Source organism: Coregonus clupeaformis, unplaced genomic scaffold (assembly GCF_020615455.1).
Source record: "Coregonus clupeaformis isolate EN_2021a unplaced genomic scaffold, ASM2061545v1 scaf0170, whole genome shotgun sequence".
Taxonomy (NCBI): Eukaryota; Metazoa; Chordata; class Actinopteri; order Salmoniformes; family Salmonidae; genus Coregonus; species Coregonus clupeaformis.
In genome coordinates, this window is record NW_025533625.1 from 575802 (window position 1) to 588308 (window position 12507).

General features: G+C 49.2%; 1 protein-coding gene across 1 annotated transcript in view; it reads left to right on the top strand.

The window, feature by feature from the left end:
* Positions 1–12507, top strand: part of LOC121554516 (condensin complex subunit 3) — a gene marked incomplete at its 3' end in the record, with an annotated part of 51020 nt that overhangs the window by 17249 nt on the left and 21264 nt on the right. The window contains 5 exon segments of the mRNA XM_045213914.1: positions 1281–1421; positions 1818–1941; positions 3974–4063; positions 10389–10583; positions 11772–11882. Of these exon segments, the coding sequence (XP_045069849.1) occupies positions 1281–1421; positions 1818–1941; positions 3974–4063; positions 10389–10583; positions 11772–11882 (661 nt within the window).

Genomic DNA, 12507 nt, shown 5'->3' on the forward strand with positions numbered 1-12507 from the left:
CTCTCCTGGAGTACCTCCAGGCAGTACCCCCTAACCCTCTCCTGGAGTACCTCCAGCCAGTACCCCCTAACCCTCTCCTGGAGTACCTCCAGCCAGTACCCCTAACCCTCTCCTGGAGTACCTCCAGCCAGTACCCCATAACCCTCTCCTGGAGTACCTCCAGCCAGTACCCCCTAACCCTCTCCTGGAGTACCTCCAGCCAGTACCCCCTAACCCTCTCCTGGAGTACCTCCAGCCAGTACCCCCAACCCTCTTCTGGAGTACCTCCAGCCAGTACCCCTAACCCTCTCCTGGAGTACCTCCAGCCAGTACCCCTAACCCTCTCCTGGAGTACCTCCAGCCAGTACCCCCTAACCCTCTCCTGGAGTACCTCCAGCCAGTACCCCTAACCCTCTCCTGGAGTACCTCCAGCCAGTACCCCTAATCCTCTCCTATACCAGGTATGTGAAGGGTTGTAACTATTATTAACGTGTAATACCAGGTATGTGAAGGGTTGTAACTGTTATTAACGTGTAATACCAGGTATGTGAAGGGTTGTAACTGTTATTAACGTGTAATACCAGGTATGTGAAGGGTTATAACGTGTAATACCAGGTATGTGAAGGGTTATAACTGTTATTAACGTGTAATACCAGGTATGTGAAGGGTTATAACTGTTATTAACGTGTAATACCAGGTATGTGAAGGGTTATAACTGTCATTAACGTGTAATACCAGGTATGTGAAGGGTTATAACTGTTATTAACGTGTAATACCAGGTATGTGAAGGGTTGTAACTGTTATTAATGTGTAATACCAGGTATGTGAAGGGTTATAACTGTTATTAACGTGTAATACCAGGTATGTGAAGGGTTATAACTGTTATTAACGTGTAATACCAGGTATGTGAAGGGTTTAACTGTTATTAACGTGTAATACCAGGTATGTGAAGGGTTATAACTGTTATTAACGTGTAATACCAGGTATGTGAAGGGTTGTAACTGTTATTAACGTGTAATACCAGGTATGTGAAGGGTTATAACTGTTATTAACGTGTAATACCAGGTATGTGAAGGGTTGTAACTATTATTAACGTGTAATACCAGGTATGTGAAGGGTTGTAACTGTTATTAACGTGTAATACCAGGTATGTGAAGGGTTATAACTGTTATTAACGTGTAATACCAGGTATGTGAAGGGTTATAACGTGTAATACCAGGTATGTGAAGGGTTGTAACTGTTATTAACGTGTAATACCAGGTATGTGAAGGGTTGTAACTGTTATTAACGTGTAATACCAGGTATGTGAAGGGTGTCCCGGTGCTGTCGGAAGCGCAGAAAGGAGACTTTGCTCAGCTGGAACTGGTGATGACTAAAGAGTTCATCTGTCAACAACTCATCCACCTCACCGGCTGTCTGGATACCAATGAGGAGGGAGGGAGGTGAGAGGAGGGAGGGAGGGGGGAGAGGAGGAGGGGGGGGGAGAGGAGGAGGGGGGGGAGAGGAGGGAGGGAGGATGGGTGGCAGGCGGTGGGGGAGGAGGGAGGGAGGTGAGAGGAGGAGGGAGGATGGGTGGGGGGGGGGTGAGGAGGAGATGTAGCCATCAGTGATTGAGTTCCTGCCTGACTACATTGCAGACGCCTGGATAGGTATTTAACATATCAGCTAACCACATCATATGACATAGTTATCTGATGATATATTTAACATATCAGCTTATCATATTGGTTGATGCAACGCCAGTGCATCTAGTCGAGCAGGAAGTCAATCAGGCTCATCTTTCTGTCTTTTATATGGTGCTACAGGAAGTGTTAATGTAAATCTCTCTCTGTGTGTAGGAAGCGTGTGGTGGCTGTGCTTCAGGAGATGTTGGTCCTACCGCAGACTCCTCCCTCTCTGGTCTCTCTGCTGACAGAGAAACTACTGACCCTAATACCTGACGACCACAGACGCACTCAGACCGTAGGTTACACACACACACCACAGAGAAACGACTGACCCAAATACCTGACGACCACAGACGCACTCAGACCGTAGGTTACACACACACACCACAGAGAAACGACTGACCCTAATACCTGACGACCACAGACGCACTCAGACCGTAGGTTACACACACACACCACAGAGAAACGACTGACCCTAATACCTGACGACCACAGACGCACTCAGACCGTAGGGTTACACACACACACCACAGAGAAACTACTGACCCTAATACCTGACGACCACAGACGCACTCAGACCGTAGGTTACACACACACACACACCACAGAGAAACGACTGACCCTAATACCTGACGACCACAGACGCACTCAGACCGTAGGTTACACACACACACCACAGAGAAACGACTGACCCTAATACCTGACGACCACAGACGCACTCAGACCGTAGGTTACACACACACACCACAGAGAAACGACTGACCCTAATACCTGACGACCACAGACGCACTCAGACCGTAGGTTACACACACACACCACAGAGAAACGACTGACCCTAATACCTGACGACCACAGACGCACTCAGACCGTAGGTTACACACACACACCACAGAGAAACGACTGACCCTAATACCTGACGACCACAGACGCACTCAGACCGTAGGTTACACACACACACCACAGAGAAACGACTGACCCTAATACCTGACGACCACAGACGCACTCAGACCGTAGGTTACACACACACACCACAGAGAAACGACTGACCCTAATACCTGACGACCACAGACGCACTCAGACCGTAGGTTACACACACACACCACAGAGAAACGACTGACCCTAATACCTGACGACCACAGACGCACTCAGACCGTAGGTTACACACACACACCACAGAGAAACGACTGACCCTAATACCTGACGACCACAGACGCACTCAGACCGTAGGTTACACACACACACACACCACAGAGAAACGACTGACCCTAATACCTGACGACCACAGACGCACTCAGACCGTAGGTTACACACACACACCACAGAGAAACGACTGACCCTAATACCTGACGACCACAGACGCACTCAGACCGTAGGTTCCACACACACACCACAGAGAAACGACTGACCCTAATACCTGACGACCACAGACGCACTCAGACCGTAGGTTACACACACACACCACAGAGAAACGACTGACCCTAATACCTGACGACCACAGACGCACTCAGACCGTAGGTTACACACACACACCACAGAGAAACGACTGACCCTAATACCTGACGACCACAGACGCACTCAGACCGTAGGTTCCACACACACACCACAGAGAAACGACTGACCCTAATACCTGACGACCACAGACGCACTCAGACCGTAGGTTATACACACACACACCACAGAGAAACGACTGACCCTAATACCTGACGACCACAGACGCACTCAGACCGTAGGTTGCACACACACACCACAGAGAAACGACTGACCCTAATACCTGACGACCACAGACGCACTCAGACCGTAGGTTACACACACACACCACAGAGAAACGACTGACCCTAATACCTGACGACCACAGACGCACTCAGACCGTAGGTTGCACACACACACCACAGAGAAACTACTGACCCTAATACCTGACGACCACAGACGCACTCAGACCGTAGGTTACACACACACACCACAGAGAAACGACTGACCCTAATACCTGACGACCACAGACGCACTCAGACCGTAGGTTACACACACACACCACAGAGAAACGACTGACCCTAATACCTGACGACCACAGACGCACTCAGACCGTAGGTTACACACACACACCACAGAGAAACGACTGACCCTAATACCTGACGACCACAGACGCACTCAGACCGTAGGTTCCACACATTCTCAGATTATTTACCTGACGACTACAGACTCACTCAGACGTAGGTTCCACACATTCTCCGGTTATTTACTTGACGACCATAAAAGGATGTATAAAGGTGTAGTGAAAGTGTTAACCTGGGGGTGTGTGTGTGTGTGTGTGTGTGTGTGTGCGCAACCAGGTGGCGGAGGTGATCTCGGAGGTGCGTGAGCCAATCGTAGTCGTCAGACAGCCGCTGGATGAGAACGAGAACCGCAAGAAACAAGTTAAGGTGCCCACACTACTTTACCTCTCTCTCTCTGCTTTACCTCTCTCTCTCTGCTTTACCTCTCTCTCTCCTTTACCTCTCTCTCTCTCTCTCCTTTACCTCTCTCTCTCTCTCTCCTTTACCTCTCTCTCTCTCCTTTACCTCTCTCTCTCCTTTACCCCTCTCTCTCTCCTTTACCACTCTCTCTCTCTCCTTTACCTCTCTCTCTCTCCTTTACCTCTCTCTCTCTCCTTTACCTCTCTCTCTCCTTTACCTCTCTCTCTCTCTCCTTTACCTCTCTCTCTCCTTTACCTCTCTCTCTCTCCTTTACCTCTCTCTCTCCTTTACCTCTCTCTCTCTCTCTCCTTTACCTCTCTCTCTCCTTTACCTCTCTCTCTCTCTCTCCTTTACCTCTCTCTCTCCTTTACCTCTCTCTCTCTCCTTTACCTCTCTCTCTCTCCTTTACCTCTCTCTCTCCTTTACCCCTCTCTCTCTCCTTTACCACTCTCTCTCTCTCCTTTACCTCTCTCTCTCTCCTTTACCTCTCTCTCTCTCCTTTACCTCTCTCTTTACCTTCATGTCTTAAAGTAATGATGGACTGTCGTTTCTCTTTGTTTATTTGAGCTGTTCTTGCCATAATATGGACTTGGTCTTTTACCAAATAGGTCTATCTTCTGTATACCCCCCTACCTTGTCACAACACAACTGATTGGCTCAAACGCATTAAGAAGGAAATACATTCCACAAATTCACTTTTAAGAAGGTACACCTGTTAATTGAAATGCATTCCAGGTGACTACCTCATGAAGCTGGTTGAGAGAATGCCAAGAGTGTGCAAAGCTGTCATCAAGGCAAAGGGTGGCTACTTTGAAGAATCTCAAATATAAAATATATTTTGATTTGTTTAACACTTTTTGGTTATTACATGATTCCATGTGTTATTTCATAGTTTTGATGTCTTCACTATTATTCTACAATGTAGAAAATAGTAAAAAATGTGTTCATGTGTGTGGAACTTGATAGTTCCTTTAGTGATGTGGATAGGCAGGTAGTTAAGGTGGTTAAGAGCGTTGTGCCAGTAACCGAAAGGTCGCTGGTTCTAATCCGAGCCGACTAGGTAAAATCTGTCTGTGCCCTTGAGCAAGGCACTTAACCCTAATTGCTCCTGTAAGTCGCTCTGGATAAGAGCGTCTGCTAAATGACTAAAATGTAAATGTAAATACAGAGGAATTTGAAGCTCTCGACCTGTTCCACAACAGCCCATTGATGTGGATGGGGGGGGTGTGCTCCTGTAGTCCACGATCAGCTCCTTTTGTCTTGCTGATGTTGAGGGAGAGGTTTTTGTTCTTGCCACCACTCTGCAAGGTTTCTGACCGCCTTCCTGTAGGCTGTCTCATCGTGGTCAGGCCTACAACCGTCGTGTCGTCTGCAAAATTAATGATGGTGTTGGAGTTCTGCGCGGCCACGCAATCGTGGGTGAACAGGGAGTACAGGAGGGGACTGAACATGCACCTCTGAGAGGCTCCTGTGTTGAGGGTCAGCGTGGCGGATGTGTTTTTACCCTAGCCACCTGGGGGCGGCCCGTCAGGAAGTCCAGGATCCAGTTGAAGAGAGAGGTGTTTAGTCCCAGGGTCCTTAGCTTTGTGATGAGCTTGGAGGGAAAAATGGTGTTGAACGCTGAGCTGTAGTCAATGAACAGCATTCTCACGTGTCCAGGTGGGAAAGGGCAGTGTGGAGTGCAATAGAGATTGCGTCATCTCTGAATCTGTTGGGGTGGTATGCAAATTGGAGTGGGTCTAGGGTTTCTGGGATAATGGTGTTGATGTGAGCCATGACCAGCCTTTCAAAGCACTTCATGACTACAGACGTGAGTGCTACGGGTCGGTAGTCATTTAGGCAGGTTATCTTAGTGTCCTTGGGCACGGGGACTATGGTGGTCTGCTTGAAACATGTTGATATTACAGACTGTCATGGACATGTTGAAAATGTCAGTGAAGACACTTGCCAGTTGGTCAGCGCATGCTCGGATTACACGTCCTGGTAATCCGTCTGGCCCTGCGGCCTTGTGAATGTTGACCTGTGTAAAGGTCTTACTCACATCGGCTACGGAGAGCGTGATCACACAGTCGTCCGAAACCGCTAGTGCTCTCATGCGTAGTTCAGTGTTGCTTGCCTCGAAGCGCGCGTAGAAGGTGTTTAGCTCGTCTGGTAGTCACTAGACAGCTCGCGGCTGGGCTTCCCTTTGTATCACTGAAGACACTTGCCAGCTGGTCAGCACATGCTCTGAGTACGAGAATGTTAACCTGTTTAAAGGTCTTACATTGGCTATGAAGAGCGTGATCACACAGTTGTCTGGGAACAACTGGTGCTCTCACGCATGGTTCAGTGTTGCTTGCCTCAAATTGAACATAGAAGGCATTTAGCTCGTCTGTTAGGCTCCCGTCACTGGACAGCTCACGGTTGGGTTTCCCTTTTGTAATCTGTGATAGCCCTGCCACATCGGACAATCGTCAGAGCCGGTGTAGTATGATTCAATCTTAGTCCTGTATTGACGCTTTGCCTGTTTGATGGTTCGTCGGAGGGCGTAGCGGGATTTCTTATAAGCGTCCAGATTATTGTAACGCTCACTGAACCTGCAGCTCTAGCTTTTAGCTCAGTCCGGATGTTGCCTCTAATGAAGCTGGTGACTGATGTGGAATACTCCTGAATGTTATCAGATGAATCCCGGAACATATTGCAGTCTGTGCTAGTGCCTCAGTCCTGTAGCGTAGCATCCGCTTCATCTGACCACTTCCGTATTGAGCGCATCACTGTTACTTCCTGTTTTTTAGTTTTAGCTTGTAAGCAGGAATCAGGAGGATAGGGTTATACATCTTACATTTTAGTCATTTTAGCAGACACTCTTATCCAGAGCGACTTACAGTTAGTGAGGGCATATATTATTTATTTTTTCATACTGGAATCGAACCCACAACCCTGGCGCTGCAAATGCTGTGCTCTACCAACTGAGCTATGGTCAGATTTGCCAAATGGAGGGCGAGGAGAGCTTTGTATGCGTCTCTGTGTGTGGAGTAAAGGTGATCTAGAGTTTTTTTTCGCTTCTAGTTGCACAGGTGATATGCAGGTAGAAATTGGGTAAAACAGATTTCAGTTTTCCTACTTTAAAGTCACCAGCCACGAAAAATATAGATGAAAACTCTCTTGGTAAATAGTGTGGTCTACAGCTTATCATGAGATACTCTACCTCAGGAGAGCAGAACCTCCAGACTTCCTTGATATCAGAGATCACACACCAGTTGTATAGAAAACCAGCTAGATTTATATTTACCATGTCCTTGTTCAGCCACGACTTGGAGAAACACAGCGTGATATTAACAGTTCTTCAGGTTCCGTTGATGGAGACTATTCTAACGGAGCTCATCCTGTTTGTTCTCCAGTGATTGCACGTTGGCCAATAGAACGGAGGGTAGAGGTGATTTATACAGTCTCTGACGTAGTCTCGTCAGGTGTCCCGCACGCCGGCCTCTATAGCGTCGTCTCCTCCTTCCTGGTCCACGATAATCAAAAATGTATTTTAGCTTCCGACTCATTGATGGAGGTTAGTGGTCGCTGTTCCGATGTCCAGAAGCGCTTTTCGGTCATAGGATAATGATTACGTACAAAAAAGTTGGTAAAATAGCACAACTGGTCAGGAGCCTGTAAAACGTCCGCTGTTCCCTCCAGCGCCATTATGCTTTCGTTAGAGGAGTGGGTCAGTAACCTCTCTCTCTCTCCTTCCAGCTAGCGGAGGTGAAGGTTAGCATCTTAGAGGCTAAACAGGCGTTAGAGGAGTGGGTCAGTAACCTCTCTCTCTCTCTCCTCTCTCCTTCCAGCTAGCGGAGGTGAAGGTTAGCATCCTAGAGGCTAAACAGGCGTTAGAGGAGTGGGTCAGTAACCTCTCTCTCTCTCTCCTCTCTCCTTCCAGCTAGCGGAGGTGAAGGTTAGCATCCTAGAGGCTAAACAGGCGTTAGAGGAGTGGGTCAGTAACCTCTCTCTCTCTCTCTCTCTCCTTCCAGCTAGCGGAGGTGAAGGTTAGCATCCTAGAGGCTAAACAGGCGTTAGAGGAGTGGGTCAGTAACCTCTCTCTCTCTCTCCTCTCTCCTTCCAGCTAGCGGAGGTGAAGGTTAGCATCCTAGAGGCTAAACAGGCGTTAGAGGAGTGGGTCAGTAACCTCTCTCTCCTCTCTCCTTCCAGCTAGCGGAGGTGAAGGTTAGCATCCTAGAGGCTAAACAGGCGTTAGAGGAGTGGGTCAGTAACCTCTCTCTCCTTCCAGCTAGCGGAGGTGAAGGTTAGCATCCTAGAGGCTAAACAGGTGTTAGAGGAGTGGGTCAGTAACCTCTCTCTCCTCTCTCCTTCCAGCTAGCGGAGGTGAAGGTTAGCATCCTAGAGGCTAAACAGGCGTTAGAGGAGTGTATCAGTAACCTCTCTCCTCTCTCCTTCCAGCTAGCGGAGGTGAAGGTTAGCATCCTAGAGGCTAAACAGGCGTTAGAGGAGTGGATCAGTAACCTCTCTCTCTCCTCTCTCCTTCCAGCTAGCGGAGGTGAAGGTTAGCATCCTAGAGGCTAAACAGGCGTTAGAGGAGTGTATCAGTAACCTCTCTCTCCTCTCTCCTTCCAGCTAGCGGAGGTGAAGGTTAGCATCCTAGAGGCTAAACAGGCGTTAGAGGAGTGCATCAGTAACCTCTCTCTCTCCTCTCTCCTTCCAGCTAGCGGAGGTGAAGGTTAGCATCCTAGAGGCTAAACAGGCGTTAGAGGAGTGTATCAGTAACCTCTCTCTCTCCTCTCTCCTTCCAGCTAGCGGAGGTGAAGGTTAGCATCCTAGAGGCTAAACAGGTGTTAGAGGAGTGGGTCAGTAACCTCTCTGTCTCCTCTCTCCTTCCAGCTAGCGGAGGTGAAGGTTAGCATCCTAGAGGCTAAACAGGTGTTAGAGGAGTGCATCAGTAACCTCTCTCTCTCCTCTCTCCTTCCAGCTAGCGGAGGTGAAGGTTAGCATCCTAGAGGCTAAACAGGCGTTAGAGGAGTGTATCAGTAACCTCTCTCTCTCCTCTCTCCTTCCAGCTAGCGGAGGTGAAGGTTAGCATCCTAGAGGCTAAACAGGTGTTAGAGGAGTGGGTCAGTAACCTCTCTGTCTCCTCTCTCCTTCCAGCTAGCGGAGGTGAAGGTTAGCATCCTAGAGGCTAAACAGGCGTTAGAGGAGTGGGTCAGTAACCTCTCTCTCTCTCTCCTCTCTCCTTCCAGCTAGCGGAGGTGAAGGTTAGCATCCTAGAGGCTAAACAGGCGTTAGAGGAGTGCATCAGTAACCTCTCTCTCTCGCCTCTCTCCTTCCAGCTAGCGGAGGTGAAGGTTAGCATCCTAGAGGCTAAACAGGCGTTGGAGGAGTGTATCAGTAACCTCTCTCTCTCTCCTCTCTCCTTCCAGCTAGCGGAGGTGAAGGTTAGCATCCTAGAGGCTAAACAGGCGTTAGAGGAGTGGGTCAGTAACCTCTCTCTCTCCTCTCTCCTTCCAGCTAGCGGAGGTGAAGGTTAGCATCCTAGAGGCTAAACAGGCGTTAGAGGAGTGGGTCAGTAACCTCTCTCTCTCTCCTCTCTCCTTCCAGCTAGCGGAGGTGAAGGTTAGCATCCTAGAGGCTAAACAGGCGTTAGAGGAGTGGGTCAGTAACCTCTCTCTCTCTCCTCTCTCCTTCCAGCTAGCGGAGGTGAAGGTTAGCATCCTAGAGGCTAAACAGGCGTTAGAGGAGTGGGTCAGTAACCTCTCTCTCTCTCCTCTCTCCCTTCCAGCTAGCGGAGGTGAAGGTTAGCATCCTAGAGGCTAAACAGGCGTTAGAGGAGTGGGTCAGTAACCTCTCTCTCTCCTCTCTCCTTCCAGCTAGCGGAGGTGAAGGTTAGCATCCTAGAGGCTAAACAGGCGTTAGAGGAGTGGGTCAGTAACCTCTCTCTCTCTCTCCTCTCTCCTTCCAGCTAGCGGAGGTGAAGGTTAGCATCCTAGAGGCTAAACAGGCGTTAGAGGAGTGGGTCAGTAACCTCTCTCTCTCTCCTCTCTCCTTCCAGCTAGCGGAGGTGAAGGTTAGCATCCTAGAGGCTAAACAGGCGTTAGAGGAGTGGGTCAGTAACCTCTCTCTCTCCTCTCTCCTTCCAGCTAGCGGAGGTGAAGGTTAGCATCCTAGAGGCTAAACAGGCGTTAGAGGAGTGGGTCAGTAACCTCTCTCTCTCCTCTCTCCTTCCAGCTAGCGGAGGTGAAGGTTAGCATCCTAGAGGCTAAACAGGCGTTAGAGGAGTGGGTCAGTAACCTCTCTCTCTCCTCTCTCCTTCCAGCTAGCGGAGGTGAAGGTTAGCATCCTAGAGGCTAAACAGGCGTTGGAGGAGTGTATCAGTAACCAGGAGTTCAGTAGAGCAGCAGAGCTGAAGGATTCTATAACTGACCTGGAGATTCTGAGGAACAACATCCTGCAGGAGGAGACCACAGACACACAGCAGGACGACAAGGAGACAGACACACGCATGGAGAAGGTACACAAACACACCACAGACACACCCCACACACACACACACACACACACACCACCGACACACAGCAGGACGACAAGGAGACAGACACACGCATGGAGAAGGTACACAAACACACCACAGACACACAGCAGGACGACAAGGAGACAGACACTGGCATGGAGAAGGTACACACACACAGCAGGACGACAAGGAGACAGACACACGCATGGAGAAGGTACAGACACACACACACACCACAGACACACACCCACACACACACACACACACACACACACACACACACACCACAGACACACAGCAGGACGACAAGGAGACAGACACACGCATGGAGAAGGTACAGACACACACACACACCACAGACACACACCCACACACCCACACACACACACACACACACACACACACACACACACACACACCACAGACACACAGCAGGACGACAAGGAGACAGACACACGCATGGAGAAGGTACAGACACACACACACACACCACAGACACACAGCAGGATGACAAGGAGACAGACACACGCATGGAGAAGGTATACACACACACACACACACACACACACCACAGACACACAGCAGGACGACAAGGAGACAGACACACGCATGGAGAAGGTACAGACACACACACACACACCACAGACACACAGCAGGATGACAGGGAGACAGACACACGCATGGAGAAGGTATACACACACACACACACACACAGCAGGATGACAGGGAGACAGACACACGCATGGAGAAGGTACACACACACACACACACACACCACCGACACACACCCACACACACACACACACACACACCACCGACACACACACACACACACACACACCACCGACACACAGCAGGATGACACGGAGACAGACACAGGCATGGAGAAGGTACACACACACACACACACACACACCACCGACACACACCCACACACACACACACACCACCGACACACACACACACACACACACACACACCACCGACACACAACAGGACGACAGGGAGACAGACAGGCATGGAGAAGGAACACACACACCCCCTGGGTCCTTGTCTCCATTTGTAAATGCTGTCTTGTTCTTCCTGTCAGACGGACCCAGAGACCCTCCTGCGCTGTCTGACCATGTACACACACACCCCCTGGGTTCTTGTCTCCATTTGTAAATGCTGTCTTGTTCTTCCTGTCAGACGGACCAAGAGACCCTCCTGCGCTGTCTGACCATGTGTGTTGAGCTGCTGAAACAGATGAACATCAAGACCAGGATCGGACCCACCGTGTCAGCTCTCCTCTCCTCTCTGGTACTATACTGTCTAACCTAACGTATAGGACCCACCATGTCAGTTATCCTCTATGGTACTATACTGTCTAACCTAACGTATAGGACCCACCATGTCAGTTATCCTCTATGGTACTATACTGTCTAACCTAACGTATAGGACCCACCGTGTCAGTTATCCTCTATGGTACTATACTGTCTAACCTAACGTATAGGACCCACCATGTCAGTTATCCTCTATGGTACTATACTGTCTAACCTAACGTATAGGACCCACCATGTCAGTTATCCTCTATGGTACTATACTGTCTAACCTAACGTATAGGACCCACCATGTCAGTTATCCTCTCCTCTATGGTACTATACTGTCTAACCTAACGTATAGGACCCACCATGTCAGTTATCCTCTATGGTACTATACTGTCTAACCTAACGTATAGGACCCACCATGTCAGTTATCCTCTATGGTACTATACTGTCTAACCTAACGTATAGGACCCACCATGTCAGTTATCCTCTATGGTACTATACTGTCTAACCTAACGTATAGGACCCACCATGTCAGTTATCCTCTATGGTACTATACTGTCTAACCTAACGTATAGGACCCACCGTGTCAGTTATCCTCTATGGTACTATACTGTCTA